General features: G+C 34.7%; 1 protein-coding gene across 3 annotated transcripts in view; it reads left to right on the forward strand.

Annotated features, from left to right (window-relative positions):
- Positions 1-18782, forward strand: part of Cdh18 (cadherin 18) — a 406710-nt gene that overhangs the window by 156245 nt on the left and 231683 nt on the right. For all 3 annotated transcript variants that reach the window (XM_051150995.1, XM_051150998.1, XM_051150997.1), the window contains exon 3: positions 17566-17860. In XM_051150995.1, coding sequence (XP_051006952.1) covers positions 17566-17860 — 295 coding nt within the window. The remainder of the gene's footprint in view (positions 1-17565; positions 17861-18782) is intronic.

The following is an 18782-nucleotide window of genomic DNA, read 5'->3' on the forward strand; positions in this document are numbered from 1 at the left end:
TTTATATTCCATCTATTTGCATAAGCAAAGACTACAAAAAGCATTGTCAAGTGGCCATTATTCATGTTTAGTTGGGTATTTTGCCTGCAGAGTCTCATTTTTCCATATATTCATTACCACTGGTGTTTGGCTCATGCTTGTAAGTGTAAACTCTTTCTGGCATAACTGTTTTATTATTAAATATCCACATTGGTTCTGTAGTAGCAACTTCAATCTGTAAGTAAGATGTGTTCCGATTTCAGACATTTATTATCATTTTTTTCTCTGTGAAGGTTAGGTGATGGATTTTTCACTTATACGGTCAATTCTGTTTTTGTTTTATTTTGAAATTGATTTTTGTCTCTAGTAATCAACATTTTTGAAAAAGTTATTTATTTAATTACAGACATGCAATATTATGTATGCTCATATCTCTTAAAGACAATTGCTTCCGGTTTGCCAGCTTAGAGTCTCTGATACATGTATAAATAAATACATGTAATTCAGATATACATTCATCATATTGTTATCGTCTCATCTATGATGGTTTGTTTCATATCAACATTTTTGTAATGCAAATATACTGATATTAAAATATATTTTTTACCTTTTTTGAAACTTGTGCTGTATTTATTACATTTTTATATTAATTTGGAATAATCTAATTTTATTATACTATCTTAACTAAGAGGAAATTAAAAGTTATATACAGATAAGTCTACTTTTGGCCTTTTCTGTAATATATTTAGACATGGTAGCTCTATTATACAAATTTATATATACTACATATAATTTTATTTAAATAAGAGAGATGTCTAATTTTATTAGTCAGCCCTATGAAAATCTATCCTTTATGTATATCTTTGTTATTATTTATCAACTCAGTATCTATTATATATCTGTGACTTGAGTAACAATCATTTATCTACATATCTGAAGGATACATTTCTGTCTATTTATCATTTGCCTTTGTCATTAGTCATCTGTCTATAAACATGAACAATACTTTCTTACAAGAATAGTTAAGGTGTTAGTTATGCACTGTCAACAGTTGGTAGCCATTTGCTATGAACACTTTTGTATTTATTTATTCCTTTTTTTTTTATTCCAAGTCACTTCTCAGGATTTTTTGTTTGTTTATTTTTGGGTTTGTTCAAGTTTTTGACTTATTTTATATGGAATGTCTCTAGTTTTTAAAATTATTTCTTAAGGACAATACAGGCGGTAAACTTTAAACCCCTACCCAGATCTAGCCAATGGGCACAACATTCTCCACAGTTGAGTAGAGAGTGGGGTATGACATTCACACGAACTCTGGTGCCTCATATTTGACCATGTCCCCTGGATGGGGAGACCTGGTGGCACTCAGAGGAAGGACAGCAGGTTACCAAGAAGAGACTTGATACCCTATAAGCATATACAGGGGGAGGAGGTCCCCCTAAGGAACAGTCATAGGGGAGGGGAGTAAGGGGAAAATGGGAGGGAGGGAAGAATGGGAGAATACAAGAGATGGGATAACCATTGAGATGTAACAAGAATAAATTATTAAAAAATAAAAAAAATATTTATTTTATTTATTTTGAAATTGTATAATGAAATAATTTATTTCTTCTCTTTGAACCTCCTAATATTCCCATATAATCTTTTTCTCTTTTTTACACTCATAGCCCTTTAAATTAATTGTTGTTACATGCATATATGTATGTAAATATATTCCCAAATACAGCCTTCTCATTGTATGTAAGGTGTGAATTGAGCTTTCAATGTCTTTACAAAATTGTGTATGTATTTTGATATGGATTGCACTGAATCTGTAAACTGCTTTTAGTAAGATGGCCATTTTTACTATGTTAATTCTCCCAATCCACGAACAAGGGAGATCTTCCATCTTCTGATGTCATCTTCAATCTCTTTCTTCTGATACATGAAGTTTTTTTTTTTTTTTTTTTCTCAAACAAGTCCTTCACTTGCTTGGTTAGAGTTACTTTTAGATATTTTATATTGCTTGTGACTATCATGAAGGGTATAGTTTTCCTAATTTCTTCCTCTGCATGACTGTCATTTTTATATAAGAAAGCTACTGACTTTTTTGAGTTAGTTTTGTACCCAGCCATTTTGCTGAAGGTGTTTATCAGCTCTAGGAATTCTCTGGTAGAATGTTGGGGCTCACTTATGTATACTATTAAATTATCTGAAAATAGCAGTAATTTGACTTCCTCCTTTCCCATTTGGATCCCCTTGATCTCATATATTTGTCTTATTGCTCTGGCTAGAACTTCAAGAGATAAGGACACAGTGAGCAGCCTTGCCTGGTCTCTGATTTTAGAGGAATTTCCTTGAGTATTTCTCCATTTAATTGGATGTTGGCTATTGGCTTGCTGTGTATAGCCTTATCATGTTTAGTTATGTACCTTGTACCCCTGATCTCAGCAAAACTTTAAATATGAATGGGTGTTTGGATTTTGTCAAATGCTTTTTAAGCATCTACAGATATGATCATGTAGTTCTTTTCATTCAGTTTGTTTTTATAGTGGATACATTGATGGGTACCCATATATTAAACCATTCCTGCATGTCTAGAATGAAGCCTACCTGGTAATGGTGAATGATATCTTTGGTATGTTCTTGTGTTTGGGTTGTGAATGTTTTATTGAGTATTTTTATGTCAATGTTCATAAGAGAAATTGGTCTGAAGTTCTCTTTTTTGTAGAGTCTTTGTGGGATTTCGGTATCAAGTGACTGTGGCCTCATAGAATGAATTTGGTAGAGTTTCATGCATTTCCATCTTTTGTAGTAGCTTGAAGAGTATCGGTATTAGCTCTTCTTTGAAGGTCTGGTAGAATTCTGTGCTGAAACCATCTGGCTCTGGGATTTTTTTGGTTTGGAGACTATTATTGATTGGTTCTATTTCTATAGGAGAAATAGGACTACTTAATTTGTTTATCTGATCTGGACTGAATTTTGGTAAGGAGAATCAATCAAGAAAATTGTCCACTTCCCTTAGGCTTTCAAATTTTGTGGCATATATATGCCTTTTAAGTAGGATTTTATGATTCTTTGTATTTCTTCAGTGTCTGTTGTTATGTCTCCTTTTTCATTTATGATTTTGTTAATTTGGATAGTGCTTTTTAGTTAGTTTGGCTAACACTTTGTCTATCTTGTTGATTTTCTTAAAGAAGCATCTCCTGGTCTTGTTGATTCTGTGAATTCTTCTTTTTGTTTCTAATTTATTGATTTTAGCCCTGACTTTGATTATTTCCAAATGTCTACTCTTCTTGGGTGTTTCTGCTTCTTTTTTTCTAGGGCTTCCAGATGTGTCATTAAGTTGCTTATATGAGATGTTTCCAATTTCTTTACAAAGGCACTTAGTGCTATGTATTTTCCTCTTAGCAGTGCTCTCAATGTGTCCCAGAGATTTGGGTATGTTGTTCTTTCATTTTCATTGAATTTCAGGAAGTTTTTAATTTCTTCCTTCCTTCTTCCCCTACTCATGTATCATTAAGCAGAGAGTTGTTTAGTTTCCATGTGTGTATGCTTTTTGATATTTCTGTTGCTGTTGAAGTCCAGCTTAAGACCATGATGATCTGATAGGTTACAAGGTAATATTACAATCTCCTTGAATCTGTTGAGCCTTGATTTGTGACCTACTATATGGTCAAGTTTGGAGAAGGTTCCATGGAATGCTGATAAGAAGGCATAATACTTTGTGTTTGGGTGAAAAGTTTTATAGATCTCTGTTAGATCTATTTGATTCATGACATTGATTAGTATTCTTATTTCTCAATTTAATTTCTATTTTGCTGGCCTATCCTTTGGTGAAAGTGGGGTGTTGAAGCCTCCCACTATTCATGTGTGGGGATTAATGTGTTATTTAAGCTTTGTTAACTGTTCATTTACATATGTGGTTGCCCTTGTATTGGGAGCATAGACATTTAGAATTGTGATGTCATCTTGGTTGACCTTAACTTTGATGAGTATGAAGTGACCATATTCATCTCTTTTGATTAATTTGAGTGGAAGTCTATTTTATTAGATATCAAGTTGCCTATACCAGCTTGCTTCTTGTGTCCATTTGCTTGGAATACCTTTCTCCAGTCTTTTACCCTGAGGTAATGTCTATCCTTGTGGTAGAGATGCATTTCTTGAGTGAAGAAGAATGTTGGGTTTTGTTTATTCATCCATTCAGTTAGTCTGTGACAATGTAAGAGAGGAAAAAAAGATATGAGGCTGGAGATCAGAGCTGGGAGAGCTGGGGTTGGGGGAGGACAAAAGGCCTATAAAGAAGTCAGAAACTGTGGGTGAGGTCTTCTCTGTGACAACCTGGAGACCTAATTCAGGGTAGGCTCCTGGGAGGACATGAGAGAGATTCTAGCATAGACTCCTAGGGGCAGGGGCAATAGAGACTGAAAAGGATACCTTCTAACTAGACTAATCTGCTAGGAGAAAGAGGAGAACACCAACCAGCTCACAAAATATTTGACCCAAAATTTACCCTGTCTATGAATATACAGATATAAAGATAAAGCCGATAGAGCAGAGAATGAGGGACTGTCCAATCAATGCCTGTCCTAAACCAAGGCCCATCCCATGGGAGAGAACCAACCCTGATAGTATTAAGGATACACTTTTATGTTTTCAGACAGGAGTCTAGCAGAGTTGTCTGTTGAGAGGCTCTACCCAGCAATGCCTCAAAACAGATGCTGAAACTCAGAGCCAAATTTTGGGTGCAGCAAAGAGAGTCTAGTGGAAAAGTTGGGGGAAGGGGGAAAGGATCTACCATTGACAGGATTTTATAAGAATACAAACAGAGCCAACTTATCAGGGTCAAGAGGGACCTGCTGAGTTGAGGCACCAACCAAGGAACTTGCATGGACTGTGCCTGAGACCTTTACAAAGATGTAGCCAATGGGTAGCTCAGGGTTCATTGGGTCCTCTGTTGAGAGGGATAGCTCTCTCTAGCATGGACTATCTTGCCTGCTTTTTTACTAACACCCTCTGGCAGGACTGCCTTGCCAGGCCACAAAGAATGAGGACGTGCTCAGTCCAGAAGACACTTGATGAGCTGTGGTTTGTGGGTGTGTGAGGCTCACAGTTACTGAGGATTGAGGAGGAGGATGGAGAGAGGAAGGAAGGGAGGGAGTGGAAGGTAAAGTGTGATGGGTCTACCACCAGAAAATAACGTGAATATATAAATGAATACTTATTGGTAATCAAAATGTTTTGATGCTGTGGAAGAAGTGAATGGAATTTTGGTTCTACCATGAATAAGAGTTAAAATAACCATGGAAATGTGGACCACAGTATGGATGATGCTGTAAGATGCAGGCAGTGATGAGTGGTATACTAATATGAACTTCTTTGAAACCATTTTGGAGCAGCAGACTATTTGTTTGGTCTATTACACAAAGTCTCTTTTTCCTTTTGTTGATTCTATATCCTGTCAATTTACCATATTAATTGTCACAAACTGGCTATTTAAAATGATCTAAAATTGAAAGAAAATCATTTAAATCCATGCAGATAATGGAAAATACATGTGTTAAATAATTAGTTTTAAGTTATTATCAATTTAAGAACCAGTTTATTCTATTTTTATTTTAATTTAGCATAAGTGGTGAATATCCACAAGTTGAAAACATAATCTGAGATAAAAAAAATAAAGTAAATCCTGGGGAAATTTTTCTTGTATTTCATCTGGAAAATAATCACGTTCAAGCAGCCTAAATGTTTCTCAGTTGAAGAATGGATAAAGAAATTTGGGTACCTATGCACTATGGAATACTACTCAGCTATTAAAAACAAGTAAATCCCAAAATCTGTGGACAAGTGGATGGAACTAGAAATGATCATACTGAGTGAGCATAAAGACTCACATGGTATATACTCACTTATAATTCGGCACTAGCCCAAAAGGCATGTCCCACGAAAGTCTTCACTTACCAGGAGATAGGGATAGATGTGAGGACATCCTATTGGGACTCTAGGTAAGAGAAATATAGGAGATGAGGAAATAGAAAGATCTAGAGGGTCCTAGACATCTACAAGAAGAACAACATGATGGGTGGATTGGGGCGGAGGAGGGTCTGCTCTAACTATTGCACTAACCAAGTACAATACAAGTAGTAAACATAGAACCCCTACTCTGATCTACCCAATGGACAGGACATTCGCCACATAACTGTGGAGAGCAGGGACTGACTCTGACATGAAATCTGGTGCCCCGTATTTGACCATCTCCCTGTATTGAGGAGGACTGGTGGCACACAAAGAAAGAATAAGCAGGATACCAAGATGAGAATTGATAGCCTACGACCATATAGTGGGGGAGGAGGTCCCTCTCAGTCTTAGACTTAGGGGAGGGGGATAGGGTGAAAGCGGGAAGGAGGGAGGAATGGGAGGATATAAGTGATGGGATAATTATTTAGTTATAATCTGAATAAGTTAATTAAATAATAAAAGATTTAAAAAACAACAATTTGTGTAAACTCACTGAGGTTTTGGGTGAATGTCTTGGCATGGAAAGAACTGTGGATTTATGCAATGAGAAAGGGCACACTTTGAAGGGTGGAACTATGAGGATGAAGGAACTCAAAGGCAACTGGTGAAGAAGGAGTATATTTGGTATACTATCTAATGAAAATAGAATAGAAAAATTGAATTGAAGATATGATGAGTAGAAAATCTGTGAGACAACTCCACATAAAGACATAAAATATTAATCTCATTTTTAAAAGTTCAGAAAGCTCTAGTTATTCAATATGATTCAAAATCACATATACACTTGTGCACATGCACACACACATACACACAATCACACAAAACAAAAAAGAGAAGGATACAAAATAAAATCAGGCTTTGAATTGAACATCTTGGATTTGATTTACAAATTGAATTTATAAAATTATAAGTTCTGAATGCTATTTCCATTTCTTTCTCTTGTTCTTTATTCTTCTCTCATATATTATATCACAACCTCAGTTTCCCATCCTGCCTTCTTCCAACCCCCTCTCCTCCCTGGCTTCCTTCCCCACATCCATTCCTTTCATATCAGAGAAAGACAGGCATCCCACAGAAATCAACCAAACAATGCAAAGCAAGGTGCAATAGGGTTAGGCACCTTTCCTCAAAGTAAGGTTGGATGAAACAAGCCACTAGTAGGAAAGGGTCTGAAAAGCAGGCAAAGGAGTGAGAGATAATCGCCACTCCCACTACTAGGAGTCCCACAAGAAGACCAAGCTACACAACCATAATATTTAGGCAAAGGACCTACCTCAGACCTGTGCAAGCTCTTTTCTTGTTGGTTCGATCTCTGTGTGCCCCTATGAGTTCAGGACAGTTAATTCTGTGGGTTGCCTTTGGGTTTCCCTATGCGGTCCTTGACCACACTGGCTCCTATAAGTCTTCCTCCCCCTCTTCCAGACTAACTAAGGGAAACACAATAGAAGAGTTTATAAAGTTTTAATTTCAGCATGCAGATTCATGAGGACTTCACGTGAGGTCCTGAATTCCAGCAAGGTTAGGAAACTGGGTGAGAGACTCTGAAAGCCTCCTTGTTATGTTTTTTTTTCCTGTTTTTTAATTTTTTATTTTAATAATTCATTCAGAGTACATCTCAATTGTTTCCCCTCACTTGTATCTTTCCATTCCCTCTCCCTCCCTCTTTCATCCTATTCCCCTCCCCTAGGCTTGTTACAGAAGAGGAAATCCTCCCCCACTGTATGACCACAACCTATCAGGTCTCATCCAGGTAGCTTGCTTCCCCTTCCTCTGAGTTCCACCAGGACTCCACATCAAGGGGAAGTGGTTATGTTTTAGTCCAGAACTTCTCCGCATCTTTGCTTTTTTCGTATCCCAAATTCACAGAGTGAAAAATAGTTATGTTGTTGGAATTTTGTATTTTGTTTCTTTATGTTGAATTAGCATAATTTGGCTATTCGATCCCATTCTTTAAATTCTATATTATCTAGTAAGTATCATTTATTGGTGATATTAGATCTATTTCCATCCCGTGAAATAAATTGTTGAAAAACCTGGATATTTAAGAGAAGACTGTGTTGAGATATTCAAAAATAAAATTACTTGAGGCTTCTTAAGGAAGAGGCCTGTGCTAGGGGGTTGGGTTCATCTTCTATGTTTGGAAAAAAATTCCCCAAATGAAAGGATGCGTGATGATATGATTCCCTGGGAGTGGAGTCCAGGGCTGGCTCAGCAGCTTTTCCTTGGTCTCTAAATATGAAAACTCTTGATGACACTGACCTCTGTTGAACTCGCATTGTTATGTTCCCTAGCACACCGTTATATTGAGTTGACATTGTTACTTATTTGGAGTGTGTTAATTTAGGTAATATCTATGACTATGAACAGAAATGAAAAGGACAGAGAATAGCTAGACATTGGCAAGAGAATCACGGTTAAAAAAAATCCAAGAAATCATGAGAAGAATGAATTAATACGGTATTGAATAGAAATACCAGGAAAATGTAAGCAGAAAGCCTGGGGATTCAGCACAGAATTTAGGAATAGTGCACACAAAAAGATAAACTATTTAGGCATCATTAACTAAGAACCATCTGCCTATGGGACCAGAAGCAGCTTTGCTTGGCCATTAGTGAACAAGCTCCTGAACTCAGTCTATTCTCTGTCCTTAATTCTTAGTTCATCAATAGCATCATATAACTTTATTCCTATAATTTTTACATTTGTGCTGATGGCATTTTGGGTTTATAATATAAAATGAATCAAAATTTTATTTTGTACTTCTTACACTATATTGAAATATCTTTTTTCATTTTCCCTGAGACCTCATATGGGGACGTCTCAATCAACATGTACAAGTAGTGTCCCAGAGTCCCTCAAAAGTTCTGTGTCACCAGAGTATGTGAGAAAGTCATATCACACTCTCCACTCAACTGTGGAGAATATTCTGACCATTGGCTAGATCTGGGAAAGGGTTTAACGTTTACAGCTTGTATTGTCCTTGGCTGGTGCCTTAGTTTGAGCGGACCCATGGGCCCAAATCTGCCTATCATATTGTTCTACTTGTAGATTTCTAGGACCCTCTGTATCCTTTTATTTTGCTATTCTCCCATGCGTCTCTCATTTAAAGTCCCAATAGGATGCCCTCCCCTCTGTGCCAGTTTCCTGGTAAGTTAAGGCTTTCGTGGGACATGCTCCTTGGGCTAGTACTCTGGTGCCTCACATTTGACCATGTCCCCTAGAGGGGGAGACCTGGTGGCACTCAGAGGAAGGATAGCAGGTTGCCAAGAAGAGACTTGATACCCTATGAGAATATACAGGGGGAGGTAATCCCCCTCAGGAACAGTCCTAGGGGAAGGGAATAATGGGAAAATGGGGGGGAGGGGAGAGGGAGGAATGGGAGGATACAACAGATGGGATAAACATTGAGATGTACCAAGAATAAATTAATAAAAACAATCATCAAAAAAAAGTTCTGTGGCTTAATCTTTCAATGGATCTACTGCAGGTTCATTTTTTTCAGTAATTGTGGCCAAAATTACGTTTTACTTCATCATTCTTTCAATTTATAATGGAGATTTTCCTTTGTAGAACCTTTGACCTTCAGAATATGTACATGGTAGGAAACTGTTTTACTACTTTTATTTAGTATCAATTTGACAGAAGTTACTTTTATGAATATTTTTTCTCATTCTCATAGATTTTGCAGTTATCTTTACTGTCACTTTAATCTTCTTATTGTAACTTTTTAGTTTGAAATCACCATGGTCCTTTATAAGCCTTAGTTTGCTATGATAAAATCACAGCTCTGAATGCCCCAGTTTCTCCACTTCATGTACTACTATTTGTAAGATCACACCTATACACTGCTCTGATATCCTTTCATATCCTCCTCCTCTTTACCATGCTCTTCTGATCACACTAGCATCTTGTTTCAGAAATCTACTAGAAATGTTTCTAAAATGATTCTTTTTTTAATTTTTATTAATTTATTCTTGTTACATCTCAATGGTTATCCCATCCCTTGTATCCTCCCATTCTTCCTTCCCTCCCATTTTCCCCTTATTCCCTCCCCTATAACTGTTCCTGAGGGGGACTTCCTCTCCCTGTATATGCTCATATGGTATCAAGTCTCTTCTTGGTGACCTGCTGTCCTTCCTCTGAGTGCCACCATGTCTCACCACGCAGGGAACATGGTCAAATATGAGGCACCAGAGTTCATGTCTGCATACTAGCCCAAGGGGCATGTCCTATGAAAGCCTTCACTTACCAGGAAACTGGGACAGAGGGGAGGACATCGTATTGGGACTCTAGATGAGAGAAGCATGGGAGAATAGCAAAGTAGAAGGATCCAGAGGGTCCTAGAAACCTACAAGAAAAACATTATGATAGGCAGATTTGGGCCCAGGGGTCCCGCTCAACTAAGGCACCAGCCAAGGACAATACAGGCAGTAAACTTTAAACCCCTACCCAGATCTAGCCAATGGACAGAACATTCTCCACAGTTGAGTGGAGAGTGGGGTCTGACTTTCACACGTACTCTGGTGCCTCAAAATGATTCTTTTTATCCCTGTAATATTTTCTCCTAAGATGTGTACTTGTTAAACATTGTCGTCTCCCTGGGATATGCTGAAATGTGTTTTCCCTAGTGATTCTAAATTAGACTCTTCCAAGTTCTACAGCAAATCCCCCCCTAATCAATCACCTGACTATATTTCCCAACAAATTATTGGGTTATAAGTTCTAAACAATTCCCACTGGATTAAAGTAAGAAGTGGGCAGAGCTACTGCCACTTTTATATTATCAAGAAAAAAATGCATTTACTCCCTTTGTTAGTTTCAAGAGAACTTCCTTTGATTCTTGTGTGAAGCCTCGTAGACTTCCAAAACAGAATGAAGTGCCAAAACTGCCTCAGAGTTTTCATTTTTAGCCCTTGTAGCAACAAGGGCATACTATTTTCCGTTAGCATATAATTAATATAATTAAGTTGTTGCTTGAGATGAAACAATATCCTCAATTTCAACTTTTCTATTCATTTATATTAAATATCCATTGCCAGATAAAGTTCTGTGTGCATAATGTTGAGCGTAGCATAGCCTATGTTTAAAAGTGCACTGTTTTTACAATACTACAACAATAGCTGATATTAATTCTTTATTCTACCCCCTCCCGCTTTTTATTTTAGCTGTATTGACAGTTACTTACTAGCATAGTACATATCAGTTGCGTTTTTCTCTTAATTGCTCTATTCACATTATTTAAGTGTCTTTAGACTCTAGCTAGAATGTCCTGATTATTTTTTAGCTTTGTAACCAAGTAATTCATAGAACAAACAAACAGAAAACTTAATAAAATAAAACAAAAATACTGCCCGTAAATGAAATGACTTTTGGAAGAACTAAAACCGCTGGTCATATCAAATAGTTGTTTTCTATTTTACTGCCACGCGAGTTCTCCAAAAATTATCCATTTAATGTCTCTTTCCTCTCATTTATATCAGCACCTTCTTCCTCTGACTACAAATCAGGCTAACATGAACAGCATTTCTTCACTGGAATCTGATGAACTAATAACTCTCCTTAGCTCTAAAGTCGGAGATTGTTATTATTGTTTTTACTGCAGCCCCTTTCTTCACTACGTAGACCCTGATGAAAGACAAAAGAAAGCCAGTGTGTCACTACAGGCACCAATCTATGCTATGAACTTTGCTTCAGTCCAACTTCTTTGATCATTTTATTTATTTATTTTTCAGTTTGCCCAACACGTAAAGAGGAAATTGTCTGCCACTGGCTGTACTCTCTTAGTAACCAAATGTTAAGAACAAATCAAAGGGCATTCCAAAGTGTCAGCAAGAGGCATGCTGCTATGACCACTACAAGTTACAGAGGAACAAGGCTGCTCTTGTCGCACATCAACATCTCTAAACTCGGATTTAGAAGATTAACATTACATTTAATGTTGCGCCTGGCTTCTTTATCCTTCTGTTCTTCATTTATTAGTTTAGTTCTCCAGTAATAAATGTAAATATGATAAAATCTAAGTTTTAAGTTTTTATTCAAGATATATTTTATATACTGATGTTGGCAAACAAGATGTTTATCGTCCCAATTCCACGTTGATTTAATATTTATTAACTTTTCTTTCAATCATTTCTGTAAGTTCATTGAAATGTAATTTTAAAATAGAATTATTCTTTTTTTTTCTCACAAACACTGGTATGTAGGTACCAAGCTCTTCCTAGCATTTGGCGAATTTCATGCAATATGCATTATTTAATTTTAATGACTTATTATTGTACACATTTACACTTTGATTAAAACATAATACAATCTAATTCTACACAATAATTATCCATAAGACAAAATACTATCACTTTTATATTTTTATCGCTTTACCAATATTTTTCGGTAAACCGTATTGGATTGATAATGACAGATTGCTGACATTTCCTTCTTCCACTGAAATAGAAAGAAAAACATTTCCCCACCCAAATGTTATATAGTGTACTATATTGCATTTTAACTCTGTGATCCACCTTTGTAATAGAACTTGAAGTCCTAACTCAAAGCAACTTTCAAAATTAATGACACTGCCACCATGTCTTTAACCTTTTAAAATTATTTGTCTCTAAGGAACCACATTATTATCCTAGAGAGCAAGTGTGCATTGGACTGAAAGCTATAAATCTTTGGGTCTTGATCCTAATATGTTCTAGGGTGCATAAATAGTTTTCTGGAGTGAATCCATGTGTGCCATATTAGCTCTGGGAGTGTACTATGTTTCTATTTAACATCAAGAAAAAGCCACTTTATGAAGGGAATGAAAGAAATTGTTTATGATGCTTACTTGGTTGGCTACATTTCTATTTTTTCTTCATCCTTTCTTCTTTTTTTTGTCTGCTAAAATGGTATTTATTAGCATTGCTTTATTATGTGAATAGACACATAAAGAAAATATCTACTTCTCGTGGCCCATAAGAAAGACAATATAACTCTCAAAAAACTTCAGGTATCTAAATATTTATTCCTCCTCCTTTATTTTATAATACCCTGTTACCACTCTTTTAACCTGTATCGACTAATGCAGTAAAAAAAAAAAAAAAAAAAAAGAAGAAGAAGAAGAAGAAGAAGAAGAAGAAGAAGAAGAAGAAGAAGAAGAAGAAGAAGAAAAACCTTAGAAAGGCTCCAAAATATATTGGTGCCATATTAAAGAATGAGGCAGAGATAGTCTATTGGACAAATTAGACCAATAATGAGCCCAAATTTGAATTCTTCACTTTTCAACTTATATCTTCAGTTAGTCTGTAGTTTTGGGGTAATGCCTTGCCTGATCTGGCTGTCTGTTTTGCCTGTGAGTAAGCCTGCAGTTACTCTGTATTTATTGAATACTATACAAAACATTTTCTATGAAAATAATGGAAAAAGACTTTTCCAAAATCTTTAAAAGAGATTTTTTTATATACAAAGAAAAATTTACTATCCTAAACCCAAAGGACCTGGAGTAGAAGTGAAATCTACATGCAGATTTTATTCACATGCTAATTCTGACATTTTTGTCATTTGTGTCTTGTTTAAGGTTGCTTTCAACATACTGGAATCTTTTAGAAAATGATTACCATAACACAAACACACATACATACACACACACACACACACACACACACACACACACACACACAGAGAGAGAGAGAGAGAGAGAGAGAGAGAGAGAGAGAGAGAGAGAGAGAGAGAGAGAGAGAGAGAGAGACAGAGAGACAGAGAGAAAGAGAGACAGAGAGACTGAGAGACATAAACACAGACAGAGACACAGAGATAGAGATACAAAGAGAAAGAGAGAGAATTCTGGGTCGGGGCATGAGGGCCTGGAGGAATACATAAATATATTAAAATTAGGCTTTTAGTTTAATTTGTGAAAGATACTTGCATGGAAAATCCAAGGATAACAAGGTTGCTTGCATTGTTTTTTTCATAAAGGCATATTAAACATTATCAAGCTGAATTCACAATGGATCAGATTCACTACAATACTCTGAAGGCATACTTTTAACTTGGTAGCAAAATCAGCAAAAAGTTTAGTCACTATGGAGTCAAGAAATATTTCAGAAAACATGCCAGCCTAAGTAGTACTAATTATCTGTATTTTCGAATATTTTTCTAATTTAGTTTCAAAGAGTCATCCAAGTGAATAACATTTCCTAGCTATTAAGTCAGTGCTCTCTATATAGAATATTTATAATTTCCATGCTTTACTCTTCGTTCTTTTTAATTAATATATGATTGGGAATTATGTGCAAAGTAAAAGATTTCTGCTGTCATTACATTCACCAAAATTTCCTGTCTTTTGTTTCATGCTTTAAATCAACCACCACCTGTGTGTGTGCGTCCTTTCCATTCTGTTAGTACTAATACTATCATAAATTACTCCCTCTGTCATCTCATTTCTCCTAATCCTAATACATAATCTATGATCTCTCTGGGTACTTACAAATCTCTTAGTAAACAAAAATCCACAGTAGAGTGAGTTTAGTTCTCTTAGGCTCAAATTGTATTCATGAGTGAATTTGGCAATCAGAAATAATAACAGAAAAGTTGGAACAGGGAAAGGGAATACAAGTGGACCTCTCTGCTCCCTCAGAAACAGCAATCATCAAAATTATATAAATTATTAATCAATCGACTAAATGATAATGTAATAGTTTCGTAATTGTGTATGTAAATGATAGTTTCATGATTAAGTTTTCTAAAAGAATAATCTTCATTAATAAAATAATCACCTCTATTAATACTTATGCCAAGTATTATTAACAACTGATAAAAAAAATCCAATTATTTTGTAATATTTTGGTGTAACTATTAGTAATCTTATCCAAATTTTAAAATATTTCTAAATTATCAGTGATAAACTAGATTCAAATTAATCACAACTTCTGGGACATACATGTAGAGTTGTTTACAAATTGTGAAAATATTATGAGTATTGTACCAGATTCAAGCCTGAAATGCCAAACTTATAAAATCATGGATATTTTTACATTATCTTACTAATTTAAGAAATATGCAAAATACATCGTAGAGAAATTTTGCATACAAAATTTCTATAGAAACTAACATTTGTGATTCTTATATATACATGAATCATTTTTCTTTAATTATAGCATGAGTATTAAATTCAAAAATAATTTTCACAGTAATTTCAATGAGTATATAGGTGAGTTCTGCATATATATTCTGAAAATTGCTCTGTTTTCAGCATGGTTATATCTTTCTGAAATTAGTTCTGTAATAGCATAAAACATTTTTGACAGCTATGTAAGCTATAATAATTAACATTATTAATTTACATTTTATAGTGAAATATTTCCAAATTATCTCTTATTTTATTACATTAGTAACAATTGATCTAGAAAATCTTTTAGAAACCTTTTGTACAACAGCTTTAGTTTTTCACTGTGTGTTAGGTACAACTTGTTTCAAAGACAGAGAATGGCTTAAGTTAATTGCTATGTCAATAATTTTCAGCACCTGTTTCATAAATGATGCATTTTACTCTGGATGATGAAATGATTTGTCAAGAGTCAGGCAGCAACAAATAAATGAACTCCATACATACACACAATTGTCTCCACACAATTCATCTACTGCCTGGGTCTGGTGTAGAATCTCTAACAAAGTGGGAATCCTTGAAATCTTTGAGCTCCATAGTTGGCTAATCTTTCTATTTTAAAAATATCAACATAAAAATGTACGAAGTGATTTTGTCTGCTGTATGTTGGTATGTGTTTGCCATAAAGAGAATATATGTTGCATGCTTTATGCTTAGGAAAAAGAGAACTGAAATTATGAATGATATAATATTAGATATATTTTGGTTGTTATCATTTACCCAGAAAAAATCATGTTTCCTTATGTCTTGCCATTTTTTAAATAAGTTATATTTCAACTATCTTTGAAAATGTCACACAAAATGTATAATTTCTAACATGAAACACCTATCCTAAATGATATTATACTTCATATTCTATGAATTTTAAAATTAGTACCTTGGTGCTAATTTTGTGGCATTTTGAAAATTTGATAACTTTTATCTTCAGTTTCTCCTACTCACTTTTTCAGGATCTAATGCTAAAATATAATGTTGATGAATTTTCCTAAGAATTTCTTATGAAAATGTTATTCTTACAGGCATGGAAAGCAATAGTGATGTGGTGGAAATGTCATTTCTCTCTTATTCCATAGTCTAATATTGATACCTTCACATTGCATAGTGTAATCTTGTTTCAGAGGGACACAGGTCATTACTACAATACTATAAATAAATAACCTATTGTTTATCAATTTCTTTAAAATAGTTATCTAAGAATGTGACATTTATATAATTCCTGATTATATCATAGTTCTTCTTGCTATAGGTAGTTTATTGTATATATGTATAATGATATATATAATGTATATATAAAAATAAAAAATATTTAATAAAAAAGACCTAAAAATAGAAGCTCAGAGACTTCAAGATAAGATGTCTATGAAATAATAAGTAGAGAAAAATATAAGAAAATAAATGGCTACTGTAACATGAAGTTCACAGTATAGAAAAGAACTAATATTCTTTTTTATTTTAAGATTTTATTTTATTTTATTTTTGGCATATGCATGTATATTCTTACACATATGTAGAAATATTACATACAGCAAGAAGAACCACATAACAATCAGAGAACATACGAATGTTAGCTTCAAGTTGTTTTGCCTAATTGCATTTGGCAAGATTGTAGAAAATATCTTTCCTATCTTGGTAAGTCTAAAATTCTGAATGAGAACAATATCTATTATCTCTCATCACTGCCAATTCAAAACCTTTATCTAGACCTAAAAACATCTTAACCCCTCAAGAGCTTAGGTATTGTAAGAATAAACTATCAGGACTTCAACTCCATCAGAGACTTGAGAAGGAATGAAAGTTAGTTACTTGAGTGAAGGGGAATTGCAGGTTAGCAGCTTCCAAAATGAGAAGGAAAAAAATGACAGAGACATGTTCCTGCCTCAATGGTCACACAAAGCTCTCTATAATGTTGGAGCATCATCTTCAGCCTTCTGGCCCAATATATCTGAGAGCCATATTTGTGAGACAGGACCTATTGAGGATTTGCTTACCCTGTTTTGGCAGAGTTTGGCCGTTGACTCTGCCTGCATCAAAGCTTGACTTTTTTTAAAAGCAGAATTCTCTCTGTGGCAGAAATGAGGACATTTTGCCCAGTGGCTGGTTTGCCACATTTGAAGGCATCTCCATAAGGAGGATCTTTGATGTTCTTCATCTTCTTGAGGAAGGTTGAGTTTTGCCAGGAGTTAACATGTCTTATTGTCAAAGAATCTTTAAACTAATAAAATCATCTTCAAATGATTATTTTTCATACACAGTATATATATTTTTACACTAATATGAAGTATGGTGCCCATACAACTCAACTATAATACAAGGATTTCTCCTAATACTTTGAAAGTGCTATTGCATGCTGCTTGGGATAGTTAAGTAATACAAGGGAATTGTTAGTTGACCAAATCATGGTCATCAGACTATCAGCCATACTGAGCTCCTCCATGTGTATTTTCCAGCTGCACTCCAACTCTGACAAAGGTGATGGCTCTGTCAAGTACATCCTTACTGGAGAAGGTGCTGGGACTATATTCATCATCGATGACACCACGGGTGACATCCACTCTACCAAGAGCTTGGACAGAGAACAGAAGACTCATTATGTGCTTCACGCCCAAGCTATTGACAGACGCACAAACAAACCCCTTGAACCTGAATCTGAGTTTATCATCAAAGTTCAAGATATCAATGATAATGCTCCAAAGTTCACAGATGGACCATACATCGTTACTGTGCCTGAAATGTCAGATATGGGTAAGAAAATTATTTTTATTGTGCAGAAATTAATTTACACAATTTATAACACAAAAAAATTTTTGGAAGTACTGTTTCTAAATGTATATTTGTAAGAATTTGAGAAACTTCTATATATTAGAATATTTTTATGGCATAAAGTCTTATCCATTACTGAATCTTTTATTTTTATTGAAATAAATTTATGAACATGGATTTATAGATCACAGTTTGAACATTTCAAGGTAGAAATAATGAATTGTATGGCATATTTAATTCTTACTTATCTATTTGACATTAATTTAGATTATGTAAATTTTCTTTAATATTATTGAGTAATATGAAATTCTAACACATTCCATAGTAACTGTGTTAAAGATAAAATGCACAGCACTTTGAACTTCTGCCTGCATCCATTGTGACTTTACAGGTCCTTCTGAATTATAATAACATTAGTTTTAGACATTATTGCTTTGTTAACCAATACATCTATTCAATATTAAGCATTTACATATTTATTTCAAAATGTACAAAACCATGTTATTGATTTTACGATTATTTTAAATGTGCAATCATCATAAAGTACACATGAGAACATGTTTTAGGAAACAAACAGGGAATTAATATGAGATTCACCTCAGTGCATGACCCTACTGTAGTTGAAATATCTTGATTCAGTTCTCAAGTTTTTTGAATTGTGGGACACTTTCTCTGCTCACTGATTTTTGCGGCTGATCTATTTCACTTTATTTTTATTGCATTGATAAATTTCATGAAAGTAATTAAAATGAAGTTAAGCAATCACATAAAATTTTTGCTTAATGAGAATCCATTTCTTTTCTGGACACATTTTTGAGTGGTGATTTTTGAATTTCATTTAAATAATATGACAGTCTTATTCTAAACTAGGTATTGTAGTCAGTGATCAGGTCAGTGTGTGAAT

Source organism: Acomys russatus, chromosome 9 (assembly GCF_903995435.1).
Source record: "Acomys russatus chromosome 9, mAcoRus1.1, whole genome shotgun sequence".
Classification (NCBI taxonomy): Eukaryota; Metazoa; Chordata; class Mammalia; order Rodentia; family Muridae; genus Acomys; species Acomys russatus.